General features: G+C 45.8%; 1 protein-coding gene across 7 annotated transcripts in view; it reads right to left on the bottom strand.

The window, feature by feature from the left end:
- The window catches only part of LOC138967688 (cAMP-dependent protein kinase catalytic subunit beta), a 135,309-nt gene that overhangs the window by 6,299 nt on the left and 110,985 nt on the right, over nucleotides 1-18,025 (bottom strand). For 6 of the 7 annotated variants that reach the window (XM_070340329.1, XM_070340330.1, XM_070340332.1 and 3 more), the window contains exons 6-9: nucleotides 12,795-12,921; nucleotides 5,355-5,450; nucleotides 4,132-4,254; nucleotides 3,802-3,966 (exon numbers count right to left, since the gene is read on the bottom strand). In XM_070340329.1, coding sequence (XP_070196430.1) covers nucleotides 3,802-3,966; nucleotides 4,132-4,254; nucleotides 5,355-5,450; nucleotides 12,795-12,921 — 511 coding nt within the window. Of the gene's footprint in view, nucleotides 1-3,801; nucleotides 3,967-4,131; nucleotides 4,255-5,354; nucleotides 5,451-12,794; nucleotides 12,922-13,251; nucleotides 13,379-18,025 lie in introns of all 7 variants that reach the window. The other variant, XM_070340335.1, reaches the window with a different exon arrangement.

The following is an 18,025-nucleotide window of genomic DNA, read 5'->3' as shown; positions in this document are numbered from 1 at the left end:
AGGTCACGACTAAACAAAATATGAGCCCGATCGCTTTGATAGTTTCCGAGAAAAGTCCAACGTTAAGGTGGTGTCTACGGACGGCCGGCCAGCCGGCCGGACGGCCGGCCGGACAGACTAACACTGACCGATTACATAGTCACTTTTTCTCAAGTGACTCAAAAAATGGGAAAAAAAGCCTGGGGATATCATACCCAGAAACTCTCATGTCAAGTTTCTTGAAGATCGGTCCAATCGGTCCAATAGTTTTCTCTGAATCGCTCTACACATACACACAGACATACACATACACACACACACTCAGTCAAAACTTGACTAAATGTTAAAAGTGGACAGAAAGTCGGCATCAACGATACACAACTATAAAAAAAAAAAGCAAATGCTTACAGGACTGGTCTTAACATGATGTCATCACCAATAGTCCAGCCAGGACTGGTCTTAACATGATGTCATCACCAATAGTCTAGCCAGGACTGGTCTTAACATGATGTCGTCACCAATAGTCTAGCCAGGACTGGTCTCAACATGATATCACCAATAGTCTAGCCAGGACTGGTCTTAACATGATGTCATCACCAATAGTCTAGCCAGGACTGGTCTCAACATGATGTCATCACCAATAGTCTAGCCAGGACTGGTCTCAACATGATGTCATCACCAATAGTCTAGCCAGGACTGGTCTTAACATGATGTCATCACCAATAGTCTAGCCAGGACTGGTCTCAACATGATGTCATCACCAATAGTCTAGCCAGGACTGGTCTTAACATGATGTCATCACCAATAGTCTAGCCAGGACTGGTCTTAACATGGTGTCATCACCAATAGTCTAGCCAGGACTGGTCTCAACATGATGTCATCACCAATAGTCTAGCCAGGACTGGTCTTAACATGATGTCATCACCAATAGTCTAGCCAGGCCTTGTCTTAACATGATGTCATCACCAATAGTCTAGCCAGGACTTTAAAAACCACTAAGCTGTGACCAAATCAAACAATAACATCCTCTTTCTCCTCCTCTCTCTCTCTCCCTCCTTCTATCACTTTGGGCAGCAGCACTATTGAATTCTCAGACTCCGTCCGTGATCTTGGCATCTTTCTTGATAGCGATCTCTCCATGAAACACCATGTTATGAAAGTCTGTCAGTCCGCTTACATCGAGCTTAAGAGAATAGGTTCTATCCGCCCATACCTTACCGAAGATGCCACCAAGACCCTTGTTTCCTCCTACATTCTTTCTCGATTAGACTACGGAAATTCTGTTCTCATTGGCTGTCCTCAGTCTGTCATCCATCCTTTGCAGCGCGTTCAAAATTCTGCAGCCCGGCTTGTCTGCAAAGCCCCTCGGTCCCAGTCCTGTTCCCCCTTGCTAAAGAAACTTCATTGGCTCCCTGTAGAGCTGAGAATCCAATATAAGTGCTGCTGTATCTGCTACAAAATAATATCTGGCTCAGCCCCATCCTACCTGTCTGACCTGTTCACACTCAATACACCCTCACGATCCCTCCGCTCCTCTGTAGACACTAGAATATTCCGTCTATCTTCTTTTAGTCGCAAACAGCACGGCCAGAGAGCCTTCTCCCACTCTGCTGCCGTTGCGTGGAACTCTCTCCCTTACTCTATCCGACACTGCCAAACATTTTGTTCCTTCAAAGCAAACCTAAAAACACACTTCTTCACACAGTATTTTGATTAATTTTATTTGAATATGGTGCATTTTTGATCAGGTGTTTGAATGTTTGAATGTTTTGCCTGTGTTAGTATGCTTGCAGCTTGTATTGATGTAGTGTTTCGTTGTTCACTTGTGTGCTGAATGCTGCTGCACATGCTTTTTTGCTTTGCTTTGTATGTATATGTATGTTTTTTCATATTCTTTTTCATTGTAAAGCGCTTAGAGAACGTCAAGCGCTCTATAAATCTCCCATATTATTATTATCATTAAAGCTTGATGACTTCAAGACTTATTATCTTGATAGGTCAGCGGATATTTCAGGGGTGAAAATCTTCTTCACCAAATATTTTCATGCTGTGACTCTGAAATTTGATGAAAACAAGCCAACTTTAGGTCATGTCTGCTGATTATCAACACCTACAATTGTGTGACATTTGGAGGCTTTTGCTCCCAAAATAATTGAGAAAACCTCAATGTAAAATTTTTACAAACATGACCCCGCTGTGACCCCAAAATGTGATGGGGGAAAACCGAACTAGGGCCATGTTGGTAGATTAATTAAACCCTTAAAGTGTTCAAAGTTTCAAACCTCTAGCTTCAAAAACGCCTGAAATAACGTCAATGTTAAGTTATTATCAATTGAACATGACCCCATGTGACCCCAACATTTGACGAGTCAACCAAGCTGGGGTCACTTCGTCAGACCATCAAACTCTAAAAGTGTGCAAAGTTTCAAAGGTCTAGCTTGAAAAACATCCGAGATAACCTCAATATTAATTTTTGTGTCCACAGACGGCCGGCTGGCCGGCCGGCCATACAGACGGACACATATGAATACTAAGACTCGCCCATTACTCAGGTGAGTCAAAAATGCAAACAGAATCTGTGGACAGAAACTCTTCAATTTCATCTTCCTCGTTTATCATCTATCAACCCAATTAGTTCAGTTCCCCCCACCCCCTTTTTTTCATCATGAACAGTGCTGATAACTAATGACCAAACAGGGGGGAGCAAGCAGAGTGTTGCCATAACAACCACCCACACCATGAGGGAAAGGGAGAGAGAAAGGCTGAGGGAGAGGCCAAAGGAAAGGGAGAGAGAGAGGCCGAGGGAAAGGGAGAGAGTGAGAGAGGCCAAGGGAGAGAGAGAGAGAGGGAAAAGGAGAGAGAGAGGCCGAGGGAAAGGGAGAGAGAGAGAGAGGCCGAGGGAGAGAGGCCGAGAGAGGCCAAGGGAAAGGGAGAGGCCAAGGGAAAGGGAGAGAGAGAGAGAGGCCAAGGGAAAGGGAGAGAGAGAGGCCAAGGGAAAGGGAAAGAGAGAGGCCGAAGGAAATGGAGAGAGAGGCCGAGGGGAAGGGAGAGAGAGAGGCAGAGGGAAAGGGAGAGAGAGAGGCTAAGAGAAAGGGAGAGAGAGAGGCCAGGAGAAAGGGAAGAGAGAGGCTGAAGGAAAGGGAGAGAGAGAGGCCAAGGGAAAGGGAGAGAGAGGCTGAGGGAAAGAGAGGGAGAGAGGCTGAGGGAAAGGGAGAGAGTGAGGCCGAGGGAAAGGGAGAGAGAGGCTGAGGGAAAGAGAGGGAGAGAGGCTGAGGGAAAGGGAGAGAGAGGCCGAGGGAAAGGGAGAGAGTGAGGCTGAGGGAAAGGGAGAGAGAGGCTGAGGGAAAGGGAGAGAGAGAGAGAGGACGAGGGAAAGGAAGAGAGAGAGGCCGAGGGAAAAGGAGAGAGGCCGAGGGAAAATGAGAGAGAGAGAGGCCGAGGGAAAGGGAGAGAGAGAGGTTGAGGGAAAGAGAGGGAGAGAGGCTGAGGGAAAGGGAGAGAGAGAGGCCGAGGGAAAGGGAGAGAGAGAGGCCGAGGGAAAGAGAGGCAGAGGGAAAGGGAGAGGCTGAGGGAAAGGGAGAGAGAGAGGCCAAGGGAAAGGGAGAGAGAGAGGCCGAGGGAAAGAAAGAGAGAGAGGCCAAGGGAAAGGGAGAGAGATAGGCCAAGGGAAAAGGAGAGAGAGAGAGAGGCCGAGGGAAAGGGAGAGAGAGAGGTTGAGGGAAAGAGAGGGAGAGAGGCTGAGGGAAAGTGAGAGAGAGAGGCCGAGGGAAAGGGAGAGGGAAAGGGAGAGAGAGAGGCCGAAGGAAAGGGAGAGAGCCGCACCTTCTTCTGGTAGATGGCGATCCAGTCGGTGGTGGAGAACCACTTGTGTCCCTTTATGTCGTTGACGCCGTTCTTCAGGTTGCCGAAGCGCTTGGTCAGGTCTACCTGCAGCAGGTTGCGTAGCAAGTCTTTCAGGTCAGAGCTGAAGTGAGACGGGAACCGTACCTGCACACACAACAACACAGGTCAGAACTGAATGGAGATGGGAACCGCACCTGCACACACAACAACACAGGTCAGAACTGAATGGAGATGGGAACCAAAGCTGAACAACTGTATGTTGGGGTGAAGATAGGTCCAAAGTGTACAGACCAGCCTCGATGTGCTCACCTTGCCAGAGACGATTTTCTCGTAGATCTGGATGGGCTGGTCAGCGAAGAAAGGCGGGTAGCCTGCTGCCATTTCATAGATGAGGACACCAAGAGCCCACCAGTCCACCGCCTTGTTGTAACCCTGCACACACACACACAGGGTCAACAATTTGTCCCCCCAGACACAGGCTTCAACCCTTTTCTACACTTGCAAAACAAGCTCCTCCACAGCCCCCCCAACCCCCTCCCACCAGAAACCCCTCCCCCCTAACAGTTATCTCCCCCCTCCCCCCACCAAACATCTCTCCCACCCCCTTGACATACTGGTCACATCTCCACCCCCCCCCCCCCCCCACCCACCAGGGCCCTCCCCCCCCCCCACCAACACCAGAGCCATCTCCCCCCCCCCCCCCAGGACATACACTGTGTAAGTGCATCATTGTGTGCATGTGGATGTATCTGTTCTTGTGTGAGCGTGTTAATGTGTCGGCCGATTTCTCCCTACATCTGTCCTATAAAGGACTTGTGATAAGTTGCACGCTGGCCCCAAGGCCTTACAGCAGTCAGGTGTGACAGTGATAAGTTGCACGCTGGCCCCAAGGCCTTACAGCAGTCAGGTGTGACAGTGATAAGTTGCACGCTGGCCCCAAGGCCTTACAGCAGTCAGGTGTGACAGTGATAAGTTGCACGCTGGCCCCAAGGCCTTACAGCAGTCAGGTGTAACAGTGATAAGTTGCACGCTGGCCCCAAGGCCTTACAGCAGTCAGGTGTGACAGTGATAAGTTGCACGCTGGCCCCAAGGCCTTACAGCAGCCAGGTGTGACAGTGATAAGTTGCACGCTGGCCCCAAGGCCTTACAGCAGTCAGGTGTGACAGTGATAAGTTGCACGCTGGCCCCAAGGCCTTACAGCAGTCAGGTGTGATAAGTTGCACGCTGGCCCCAAGGCCTAACAGCAGTCAGGTGTGACAGTGATAAGTTGCACGCTGGCCCCAAGGCCTTACAGCAGTCAGGTGTAACAGTGATAAGTTGCACGCTGGCCCCAAGGCCTTACAGCAGTCAGGTGTAACAGTGATAAGTTGCACGCTGGCCCCAAGGCCTTACCGCAGTCAGGTGTGACAGTGATAAGTTGCACGCTGGCCCCAAGGCCTTACAGCAGCCAGGTGTGGCAGTGATAAGTTGCACGCTGGCCCCAAGGCCTTACAGCAGTCAGGTGCGACAGTGATAAGTTGGGTGTGACTTACCTTGCTGAGGATGATCTCTGGCGCCAGGTACTCAGGTGTGCCACACAGGGTCCAGGTGCGACCCTTGACTCGCTTGGCAAAGCCAAAGTCTGTCACCTGTCAACACCCACACTCTGGTCACCACAAGGTACACACTAACATTCTCACACACCGTAACATTCTGCATCCTACACATCAACACCTACTTCACTCCTAGCACTTTATCTCTAGGTACACATCAACACCTACTTCACTCCAAGCACTTATCTCTAGGTACACATACTCTGTTTCTTTCTTCTCAACGCTTAACTCAAAGCTAACCAATTTTACACAACTATTGGCTTTTTGATTTCTGTGGCAAGCTGTTGATTTGTGTGGCAAGCTGTTGAACCAAACTGATCATTTTACATGAATGTGGTTTTTATTTGACATAATGTCCTGCATTCCCACCGGCAATGCAGACTATGGCCGTTGCAACCTGGTGGTTTTAACAGTCATTTTTCACATCTGAATGATCACGAAACACAATCAAAGGAAGCAAAGGTCTATAGGATCTCTGGTACAGTGCTTTACAACAGCCATGGTTGCCACAGAAAACAATGTGCACACAAATCATGGAATCATGTTTTGCTGTTAGAACTAACAGAAAATGTAGCTATGAGACAACTGTAGTATCATCTACATACAATGATTTACCTATGTACTGTTAGTTTCATTTTACATCTCACTAGATGCTTACAAGACTTTTCCTACACTTTATGAAGAAAAATCAGAATATCAACTCATACAACTATATTAAACCTAAACAAATTTGCTACAAAAGTTCTCTCCCACAAGGTAGGTGAAGTGAATGAAAGTTTTGGCCTAGTATAAACACCCCCTAGGGTGCGGCTGTCTACTACTATGAAGAGAAACACAGCAGACTGTTCATTGTTACTAGTATGTACTACTTTAATGAAGAGAAAGCCAGCAGACTACCACTGGAGCAGACTGAGCTGCCAGCTATTTGAGTAGAGTTAGTGTGGTGCAGTCTGATGACAGTGAACAAGACCAGTGTCCCCAGCACCAAGACAGCCAGTCATGCATGCAGTCAATGTTATCATGTGAGCCACCTCTGGCACAAACAACTAGCAACTACACCACTGGCCTCACTGGGTCAACACTGAAAATGATGTATTAATGACTAGTGTTAATACTGCTTCCCTTGGCCTTAATGCTCCATGCATCTACCCAGCTACTAGGTCAGTTGTGCTTGCTTTCATCTCTTTCAATGCCATGCTGTTACAAAGCAGCAGCAGCAAAAGGTAACGCTTTCAGATAGCTACAGATTGTTACAAAAAGTCAGTGGTCAAGTATGTAAAACGCTCTGCAATACTTGTTACAAAAAGTCAGTGGTCAAGTATGTAAAACGCTCTGCAATACTTGTTACAAAAAGTCAGTGGTCAAGTATGTAAAACGCTCTGCAATACTTGTTACAAAAAGTCAGTGGTCAAGTATGTAAAACGCTCTGCAATACTTGTTACAAAAAGTCAGTGGTCAAGTATGTAAAACGCTCTGCAATACTTGTTACAAAAAGTCTGTGCCCTTAACCAACATGCTGGAAAAACCAGCTGGTGTCAAAATGGTGAAAAACCAGCTGGTGTCAAAATGGTGAAAAACCAGCTGGTGTCAAAATGGTGAAAAACCAGCTGGTGTCAAAATGGAGAAAATTCAAATACTAGGGAAGAAAAGAGGTGTGTCCTAAGTGTTCCACATGCACACAATGTTCAATCAATCAATCAATCAATATGAGGCTTATATCGCGCGTATTCCGTGGGTACAGTTCTAAGCGCAGGGATTTATGTTGTGTTTTGTTTAATTTTTTTTTATGCAATTTATATCGCGCACATATTCAAGGCGCAGGGATTTATTTATGCCGTGTGAGATGGAATTTATTTACACAATACATCACGCATTCACATCGGCCAGCAGATCGCAGCCATTTCGGCGCATATCCTACTTTTCACGGCCTATTATTCCAAGTCACACGGGTATTTTGGTGGACATTTTTATCTATGCCTATACAATTTTGCCAGGAAAGACCCTTTCAGAGTCAATCGTGGGATCTTTAACGTGCACACCCCAATGTAGTGTACACGAAGGGACCTCGGTTTTTCGTCTCATCCGAAAGACTAGCACTTGAACCCACCACCTAGGTTAGGAAAGGGGGGAGAAAATTGCTAACGCCCTGACCCAGGGTCGAACTCGCAACCTCTCGCTTCCAAGCGCAAGTGCGTTACCACTCGGCCACCCAGTCCTCTGTTCTGAGGCATCACGCCCCTTGGCTGGAACAAAAGGTATTTACACCTCCAGCCTTTAAGGTGTGTCTGTCACCTATTTGCCGCGTTGAATAGTTGCAGGAAACATTCATTTTCTGGTGTGTTACTCTGGTCGCTTAGTGACAACAGAATGAAAAGGAGATGAGCGCTATACCTCCTACACACATACTGCAGGTGTCCAAGGTACTGGAGACAAGGTTTGCATGTTTCTACAGCTCTTCCCTCAAGTAGCTTGATGCCAGTTGGGGAGGAGCTATAGCTCTGAATGTACGTGACGTGGAACACTGGACAACCCTCATTCCCCAACAAGTGTAAAGTATGATGACAAGTGCAGAACCATCAACCCACACACACATACTAGTATTTTCTTGATGCAAAATCCAAAACAAACTATGAGATTTATTCTCCTATGTTCAACTTTCATAAAACCCAAAAATTATCATGTTAATCAGTTTGATATGCTTCTGGCTTCTTGTTCTATTTGGTATTTGTTTTGAAATAATCATTTCCAAAATTAACAGAAATCTCTTTCCATTCTGAAAAAGTCTTACACTCCACCCCATGTTCACCCTAATATTGCTGGTATTTTAAAATGTTTGTTTTGAAAGCAAAGCACTCCTACAGTGTTATCCTACAGTGTTATTAGTTCTCTAGTCCAGTATTGTAACTACTTCCTTTCTCCATCTACAGTGTTATTAGTTCTCTAGTCCAGTATTGTAACTACTTCCTTTCTCCATCTACAGTGTTATTAGTTCTCTAGTCCAGTATTGTAACTACTTCCTTTCTCCATCTACAGTGTTATTAGTTCTCTAGTCCAGTATTGTAACTACTTCCTTTCTCCATCTACAGTGTTATTAGTTCTCTAGTCCAGTATTGTAACTACTTCCTTTCTCCATCTACAGTGTTATTAGTTCTCTAGTCCAGTATTGTAACTACTTCCTTTCTCCATCTACAGTGTTATTAGTTCTCTAGTCCAGTATTGTAACTACTTCCTTTCTCCATCTACAGTGTTATTAGTTCTCTAGTCCAGTATTGTAACTACTTCCTTTCTCCATCTACAGTGTTATTAGTTCTCTAGTCCAGTATTGTAACTACTTCCTTTCTCCATCTACAGTGTTATTAGTTCTCTAGTCCAGTATTGTAACTACTTCCTTTCTCCATCTACAGTGTTATTAGTTCTCTAGTCCAGTATTGTAACTACTTCCTTTCTCCATCTACAGTGTTATTAGTTCTCTAGTCCAGTATTGTACCTTACTTCCTTTCTCCATCACCCCCCAAGTAAAAATAATTACTGATATAGGAATATTGCTTAAGTTAAAGTCAAAGTTAAGCACAAAGTAATTCTACAAACTTTGTAGAATGTTTAGAACTAGCAAAGCATTATGAATAATAATCAAATATGAGCATATATACATTGCAAAATAGAAAAAAAAGACACTGATGTTTAAAAAGAAGGAAATGAGAATAATGTGGGTGAGGTGAAGCACAAGGAAGGCAGACAGACAACCCCTGGTGGCCGAAGAGTCCGTACTTTGACGCAATTCATCAAAGCATGAACCAGGTTACAGTTCCCTCTTAACGTTGACGTGTTACCTAGTGGAGTTGAAAGGCTGAGAGACGGCCACCAGAGCTGGCCTGCAGCTGACCACCACAGGGGGAGGTATGATAGAGGTGGGGACACACAACAGGACGAGGAAGGTCAAGTAAATGAAAGCCAGACTGACCACCCAACTCCATCACAGACACACCGGGGGGCAGGGCAAGGGGAGGACCACACAAGCAGCAGCAACAAAAAGGGTGGAAAACTTAATAAGGAAAAGCATCCCCATTGCCAAAACCCTTGGCAGCAAAATGAAAAGAACAGACACCAAGAAAAAAAGAAAAGAAATAAATAAAACTTAGGAGAAAAAAAAGAGAATCACAGTCACAGAATAAAACCAAAGATGAATGGCCACCATGGAATGAATTTTTGTTTTTTTGAAAGTTTGAGAAAAAAGGGATTGAAGGTGCGTTTAACAAAAAAGACACTTAGCGCAGCTTTTTAATGTAGTAAAATGTAGCCTCCCTAAGACTAAAACCAAGACGATCCTTCTTCAACCTGAATCCCCTTCCTGGCTATGTGACACATGTAGCCTCCCTAAGACTTAAACCAAGACGATCCTTCAACCTGAATCCCCTTCCTGGCTATGTGACACATGTAGCCTCCCTAAGACTTAAACCAAGACGATCCTTCAACCTGAATCCCCTTCCTGGCTATGTGACACATGTAGCCTTCTTAAGACTTAAACCAAGACGATCCTTCTTCAAAGCCCCTTCCTGGCTACGCGACACATGTAGCCTCCCTAAGACTTGAACCAAGACGAACCTTCAACCTGAATCCCCCCCTTCCTGGCTATGAGACACATGTAGCCTCCCTAACACTTCTACCTGAATCCCCTTCCTGGCTTCACGACACATGTAGCCTCCCTAACACTTCTACCTGAATCCCCTTCCTGGCTACGCAACACGTTCCTGGCTACGTGACACGTTCCTGGCATTTCTCACCAACTCCCTTTTATGCACAACCAGTCACAACTGTAAACATCTTCAGCAAGAAAAAGCAATCTCTAATGAACCAGTCACAACTGTAAACATCTTCAGCAAGAAAAGGCAATCTCTAATGAAGGGGGGTGCAGCACCCATGTCTATATCTGTACCAGGCAAAAAGGTCTATCTGCTCCCATGTCTATATCTGTACCAGGCAAAAAGGTCTATCTGCTCCCAGGTCTATATCTGTACCAGGCAAAAAGGTCTATCTGCTCCCAGGTCTATATCTGTACCAGGCAAAAAGGTCTATCTGCTCCCATGTCTATATCTGTACCAGGCAAAAAGGTCTATCTGCTCCATTGTCTATATCTGTACCAGGCAAAAAGGTCTATCTGCTCCCATGTCTATATCTGTACCAGGCAAAAGTCTATCTGCTCCTGTATCTGTACCAACCCAAAGCCCTATAAACACATATTCTTGACATGGAAACTCTGAGCAAAAGTAGAATGTCCAAGGAAAGGTAATCTGAAGGTGACAGGTGTTGACAGGGGCTTATCACCTTGAGACAGAGAGGAAGAGGGGTGGGAAGAGTACTCAGCCTCTACACACTGTGGGGCAACCAATGGGTCGCCATAGCTACCAGTCACATCTTTTCTCCAAGGCAACAGGACAGTTTTACTTATCGACCATACTTCTCCAATTGTTACACTTGTGGCAATAATATTATTCATCTTTGCAATAAAACTGTTCATTGGGGTTTTTTTCTCCTTAAACAATAACTACTCACTGAGTTCTGACAAAACACGTCTACATTTGATTTGAAAATAAACCAGTGCTACTTGAGGTGTCCTCTCCTGCGTAAGACAATTTATTTTCAATGATGTGAAGTGTTGCTGCTGGTCACTCAATGGAGGGGGTTGGGTATAAGTTTGATGTCAAGTGTTGCTGCTGGTCACTCAATGGAGGGGGTTGGGTATAAGTTTGATGTCAAGTGTTGCTGCTGGTCACTCAATGGAGGGGGTTGGGTATAAGTTTGATGTCAAGTGTTGCTGCTGGTCACTCAATGGAGGGGGTTGGGTATAAGTTTGATGTCAAGTGTTGCTGCTGGTCACTCAATGGAGGGGGTTGGGTATAAGTTTGATGTCAAGTGTTGCTGCTGGTCACTCAATGGAGGGGGTTGGGTATAAGTTTGATGTCAAGTGTTGCTGCTGGTCACTCAATGGAGGGGGTTGGGTATAAGTTTGATGTCAAGTGTTGCTGCTGGTCACTCAATGGAGGGGGTTGGGTATAAGTTTGATGTCAAGTGTTGCTGCTGGTCACTCAATGGAGGGGTTGGGTATAAGTTTGATGTGTTGGTTGTTACTGAAGAAAAGGTGTTGGGTATACGTTAACACTATGCCTACAGCGCGATGCTGGCAAAACTTGGCTTGGCTGTCTGCATCTTCCCAATGTCACTCGTTTGTGTGTGCTGTGCTTTTTGTTTTGTTTTTTGAGAGGCACCGGAGGGCCCTGTTGTGCTATTGTTAGAGTCAGTGAAGTAGACAGGGTAGGACTGGTGCCAAAAGTAATCCTATCCATTTCTCCCCTGCAAGCTGGCAACATCATCACGCCTCACAGCTTCTGATGAACATCTCTTCTCAACCCACTCACAGTCATGAAGGCTGTGTCATACAAACAGTTGGTATACACACCTATCCACACTTTAACTGGCAGGCGCTTGGTAATTCATGTAAAGATTGACATAAAATGAGGATCGTGTGGACATCATGTTGTCAGGCTGTGTTCATGTCACAAATCAGACCGAGAGTTTTGTCTGTTAAATATCACCATGGTGTGCAAAAAGGAAGACGCCACAGCAAAATGTCAAAGTGATGAGACGTCCGTCCACATTATTGCTTGCAGTTAATGTCCACACCATGCAGTTTAGTCAACTAGCTCTACGCAACTACCTGGCATGCTGTTTCAATCCCAAGAGCAAACCTCTGTAACATGCTTCCCTTCATTCCTCTCAAAGCAACATGTTTATCGGGGTCACAAGAAAGTCCAACCTAGGTCTACTCCATACAAGGGACTCATCCCTTCATTCCTCTCAAAGCAACATGTTTATCGGGGTCACAAGAAAGTCCAACCTAGGTCTACTCCATACAACGGACTCATCCCTTCATTACTCAATACAACGGGTACGTATCACTTTAAGTTTAACTGTGCACATTGACTTTGTGTCATAAACTTGCTGTTGCTAAAACTCTAGCTAGAGCTGACTTGTGCACTTATGCTTAAATGAAACTACCTGCTAACCTCTCCAAATTATACCAAAATTAAAGTTGAAAAGTGTTTAAAAAAAGCAAAAAAAGAGGCTTATTTTCACCAACTTACTGAGATAAATATGTACAATAGATATATATACAGATAAACTGAACTCTGAACCAAAAATTTGAAAGAAGTGAAAAAAAAGAATGAAATGTAAAATTTTGCAAAGGATAGTAGAGGTGAACTTTCCTTGCCCCCAAAAAACCCATAACCACGGGGGCCACGGAAGCAAGCGCAACACGAAGCTAGCAACCCAGTAGCAGAAAATTGGATGGAGATCTAGAGAAGACAGTCTGGCAGGCCCTACCTTCAGGTACCCCTGGGAATCTATCAGTAAGTTCTCAGGTTTTAAATCTCGGTACATTATATCCAAGTGATGCAAGTATTCCAACACCAAGACAATTTGTGCAGCGTAAAATCGGGAATGCGGCTCGCTGTCAAAGAAAAGTGTAAGAAACATGTCACTTCAAAAATTCAAACAAGATGAAAATGAAAATCCATTTAAATGTCATCAACACACAATTTGGTAACAATAACAAAGCTTAGCCAGGAGAACGCGAGTGTAAGGTCCACACAAGCTGAAAGGTGGGCGTTTGACATTACCCTGCCGGCAAAACAACCAGCCGTTTCTTCTAGTCCCCCACGCGCTTTCCTTTCAGACACAGTGTGTAACCCACATTCCCGTACTCCTGTTTCAGCCTCAATGTTTCCAACAGCCAAATGGAGAAAAAAAGATATCTAACTCAACACTCCTGATCACTTACTTTGCAGTACCCTTCAAGGTCTATGAGCAAATTTTCGGGTTTGAGATCTCTGTATACAAGATCCAGAAAATGCAGGTATTCAAAGGCCATAACAATTTGCGCAGCATAGAATCTGGCGTGGGACTCGCTGTTGGAAAACCAATAAAGCATGTGAAAATCAGAAAAAAATTAGATTGTGCATGTTGCATTTCCTGCTCAGTACTTAACTCTTATTAATTCTAAGACAAGAGGCTATATCGCTATCAGTGCTTCTGAAAAAATAAATTGAATTAGAAACTGTGCAAAATTCAAAGCATGAGCTGCTTTCAATCAACAAAGTAAGGCTCTTCTCTATGTTGCTCAAGTATACTTAAACTGACTTAAAGGTCTACAACTGCCTCTCTGAAAGCAACCTCTCCTAGCACTCAGTAGGGAATAAATAGCTTGGAAATGTTCTTAAGAGTGTATGAGCATGCAGGTGTTGTTTTGTGGGCACCATTTTGCACATGTGTGCGTTTGCGGTAAAATTCCATAAGCTGTTGCTACTGCTAGAGTTTGAAAGAGTTTAAACGCAGCTTCAGATCCTAACAGAAGCCTGAAAATAGTTAGCAGGAAATGCAACCGAAAGAAAAGCACTAGTATAATACAACTTTATGACCGATTACTTTTGTGACAAAACCTAAACCATGTGAACTGAAATGAACCAAACGACTTCTGTGCTTGATGTTTACCTAAGCGGGACATGTAGTAAGGAAACCAAAAAGGGATTTACTCTTTCTAATCTGTGTGCCCTCCCCGCTTGCCCCAGGGTATGACTGTAAGTCCCTCCCCGCTTGCCCCAGGGTATGACTGTAAGTCCCAATGGTTATCCATGTGCCCTCCCCGCTTGCCCCAGGGTATGACTGTAAGTCCCTCCCCGCTTGCCCCAGGGTATGACTGTAAGTCCCAATGGTTATCCATGTGCCCTCCCCGCTTGCCCCAGGGTATGACTGTAAGTCCCAATGGTTATCCATGTGCCCGTCGTATCTTCCTCTGCTTCATCAAATGTCCTTGACATCGTAAAATACACTGTGAACTGACTAGGTCAAATGTAGGCTAATTTAGGCTTTGGTACTTAGACCTTCAAATGAAAAGGTGATATCAGTGCCTGGTTGTGTTGTGTTTAAAATGCAACAGGCTTGGGTCAAACAAAGCTTTGGTACGGTTTACGGTTTCAACTTTCAAGTTAACCTGACTAGGTGGGTACTGAGGGAACTTCCTTGGCACCAAACAGCCCAGTCTAAAATAGCATGGTCTCCGATACCTAAATGTGTGTCACTGCAAGTGAGCTGAAATACTGAGTGCTATCCTGTGAGTGTCAGGGGAACGGGACATTTCACCAACACCTAGTTCAACAAGATTTAACTACACACTTCAACACAATAAATTTAACCAGGCTATGTGCCCAGATTTGTGAAAACAACGTTCTAGGTAGCATTCCAAGTACAATACATTTCAGTTACACAAAGAACGTGGCAAGAATAAGATAAGAACATTTGATGAGGATCATGGAGGTGAGCAATTGACAAGTACGCAGGATGCAGCATAACACTGCTCAAGGCTTGACAAGTGATGCAGCATAACACTGCTCAAGGCTTGACAAGTGATGCAGCATAACACTGCTCAAGGCTTGACAAGTGATGCAGCATAACACTGCTCAAGGCTTGACAAGTGATGCAGCATAACACTGCTCAAGGCTTGACAAGTACGCAGGATGCAGCATAACACTGCTCTAGGCTTGACAAGTGATGCAGCATAACACTGCTCTAGGCTTGACAAGTGATGCAGCATAACACTGCTCTAGGCTTGACAAGTGATGCAGCATAACACTGCTCTAGGCTTGACAAGTGATGCAGCATAACACTGCTCTAGGCTTGACAAGTGATGCAGCATAACACTGCTCTAGGCTTGACAAGTGATGCAGCATAACACTGCTCAAGGCTTGACAAGTGATGCAGCATAACACTGCTCAAGGCTTGACAAGTGATGCAGCATAACACTGCTCAAGGCTTGACAAGTGATGCAGCATAACACTGCTCAAGGCTTGACAAGTACGCAGGATGCAGCATAACACTGCTCAAGGCTTGACAAGTACGCAGGATGCAGCATAACACTGCTCAAGGCTTGACAAGTACGCAGGATGCAGCATAACACTGCTCTAGGCTTGACAAGTACGCAGGATGCAGCATGACACTGCTCAAGGCTTGACAAGTACGCAGGATGCAGCATGACACTGCTCAAGGCTTGACAAGTACGCAGGATGCAGCATAACACTGCTCTAGGCTTGACAAGTACGCAGGATGCAGCATAACACTGCTCTAGGCTTGACAAGTACGCAGGATGCAGCATGACACTGCTCAAGGCTTGACAAGTACGCAGGATGCAGCATGACACTGCTCAAGGCTTGACAAGTACGCAGGATGCAGCATAACACTGCTCTAGGCTTGACAAGTACGCAGGATGCAGCATGACACTGCTCAAGGCTTGACAAGTACGCAGGATGCAGCATAACACTGCTCTAGGCTTGACAAGTACGCAGGATGCAGCATAACACTGCTCTAGGCTTGACAAGTGATGCAGCATAACACTGCTCTAGGCTTGACAAGTACGCAGGATGCAGCATAACACTGCTCTAGGCTTGACAAGTACGCAGGATAACACTGCTCTAGGCTTGACAAGTGAAGCAGCATAACACTGCTCAAGGCTTGACAAGTACGCAGCATAACACTGCTCTAGGCTTGACAAGTACGCAGGATGCAGCATAACACTGCTCTAGGCTTGACAAGTGATGCAGCATAACACTGCTCTAGGCTTGACAAGTGATGCAGCATAACACTGCTCTAGGCTTGACAAGTACGCAGGATGCAGCATAACACTGCTCTAGGCTTGACAAGTACGCAGGATGCAGCATAACACTGCTCTAGGCTTGACAAGTACGCAGGATGCAGCATAACACTGCTCTAGGCTTGACAAGTACGCAGGATGCAGCATAACACTGCTCTAGGCTTGACAAGTACGCAGGATGCAGCATAACACTGCTCTAGGCTTGACAAGTACGCAGGATGCAGCATAACACTGCTCTAGGCTTGACAAGTACGCAGGATGCAGCATAACACTGCTCAAGGCTTGACAAGTACGCAGGATGCAGCATAACACTGCTCTAGGCTTGACAAGTACGCAGGATGCAGCATAACACTGCTCAAGGCTTGACAAGTACGCAGGATGCAGCATAACACTGCTCAAGGCTTGACAAGTACGCAGGATGCAGCATAACACTGCTCAAGGCTTGACAAGTACGCAGGATGCAGCATAACACTGCTCTAGGCTTGACAAGTACGCAGGATGCAGCATAACACTGCTCTAGGCTTGACAAGTACGCAGGATGCAGCATAACACTGCTCAAGGCTTGACAAGTACGCAGGATGCAGCATAACACTGCTCAAGGCTTGACAAGTACGCAGGATGCAGCATAACACTGCTCAAGGCTTGACAAGTACGCAGGATGCAGCATAACACTGCTCAAGGCTTGACAAGTACGCAGGATGCAGCATAACACTGCTCTAGGCTTGACAAGTACGCAGGATGCAGCATAACACTGCTCAAGGCTGTCAATGGTTGCTTGTTATTTGTCATCATCTCCTCAGGGCTGTCAACGGTTACTTGTTATTTTTAATCGTCTCGTGAGAAGAAGGGTCACTGTCTTAAACACGGAGACAGCTGTTTGTACAATCTTCATTTTTGCCAAAGCTGAGTTAGGCCCACATCATGTAGCCACATTTGAAAAGCTGACAGCAATGCCTACAACAAACTCTGGGCTTGGTCTTTCCACCTTCTCCTTGAGACACAACTTGTTCCATCACTTGTGAATTGCTCACCCTACATACATCATTTGACATATATATATACTGTTCAAAAAAAGAAACGCATAGTTGCTACTTGCCAAATTTGTTTTATTTTTCGAAAAAATTAACAGAAAATCCAATATTTAGATTATTTGTTTGAAATTTGGTATGGACACAGTTGAATGCACACACAGTTCATTTGCATCTTCAAATCAATCAGTCAATCAATACGATTGGGTGCCGAGGCTGTCAAGTCAGTAGGGGGTGTGACTGCCTTGAGCAGCAACAACTGCCCGGCACCTTCTGGGCATGGACTGGATCAGATGCCGGATATCTTGCTGTGGGATGGTGTCCCACTCCTCCTGAAGTGCCTGCAATAGATCGCGGTGATTTGCCGGCGCTTCTTCTCGCCTGCGCACACGTCTGTCCAATTCATCCCAGAGGTGTTCTATCGGGTTCATGTCTGGCGACATGGATGGCCAGGGAAGCACCTGGACATGGTGGTCGGTGAGGAACTGGGTGGTGAGTCGTGCTGTGTGCGGGCGAGCGTTGTCCTGCTGGAATATGGCATCCTGGTCAGCCAGAAGAGGAAGGGCGTGTGGGCGCAGAATTTCCTCCACGTATCGCTGGGCAGTTATGCGCCCTTGGACGTGCACCAGGGTGCTCCTTCCAGCGGTATTGATCGCCCCCCACACCATGACGCCTCCACCACCATGAACGGGTGCCTCATCCACACAGTTGGGCGCGTAACGTTCGTTTACTCTCCGGTAGACCCTCCTCCGACCATCATGTCGCTGGAGCAGGAAGTAGGACTCGTCGCTGAACCACACGTGTCTCCAGTGATTCCGGACGGTCCAGCGAAGGTGCTGGTTGCCCCACTGCACTCGGTTCTGGCGATGGCGGCGGGTGAGGAC

This window comes from Littorina saxatilis, linkage group LG5 (assembly GCF_037325665.1).
Source record: "Littorina saxatilis isolate snail1 linkage group LG5, US_GU_Lsax_2.0, whole genome shotgun sequence".
Taxonomy (NCBI): domain Eukaryota; kingdom Metazoa; phylum Mollusca; class Gastropoda; order Littorinimorpha; family Littorinidae; genus Littorina; species Littorina saxatilis.
The sequence above is the reverse complement of the archived record's forward strand: the minus strand, read 5'-3'. Positions and strand labels throughout refer to the sequence as shown.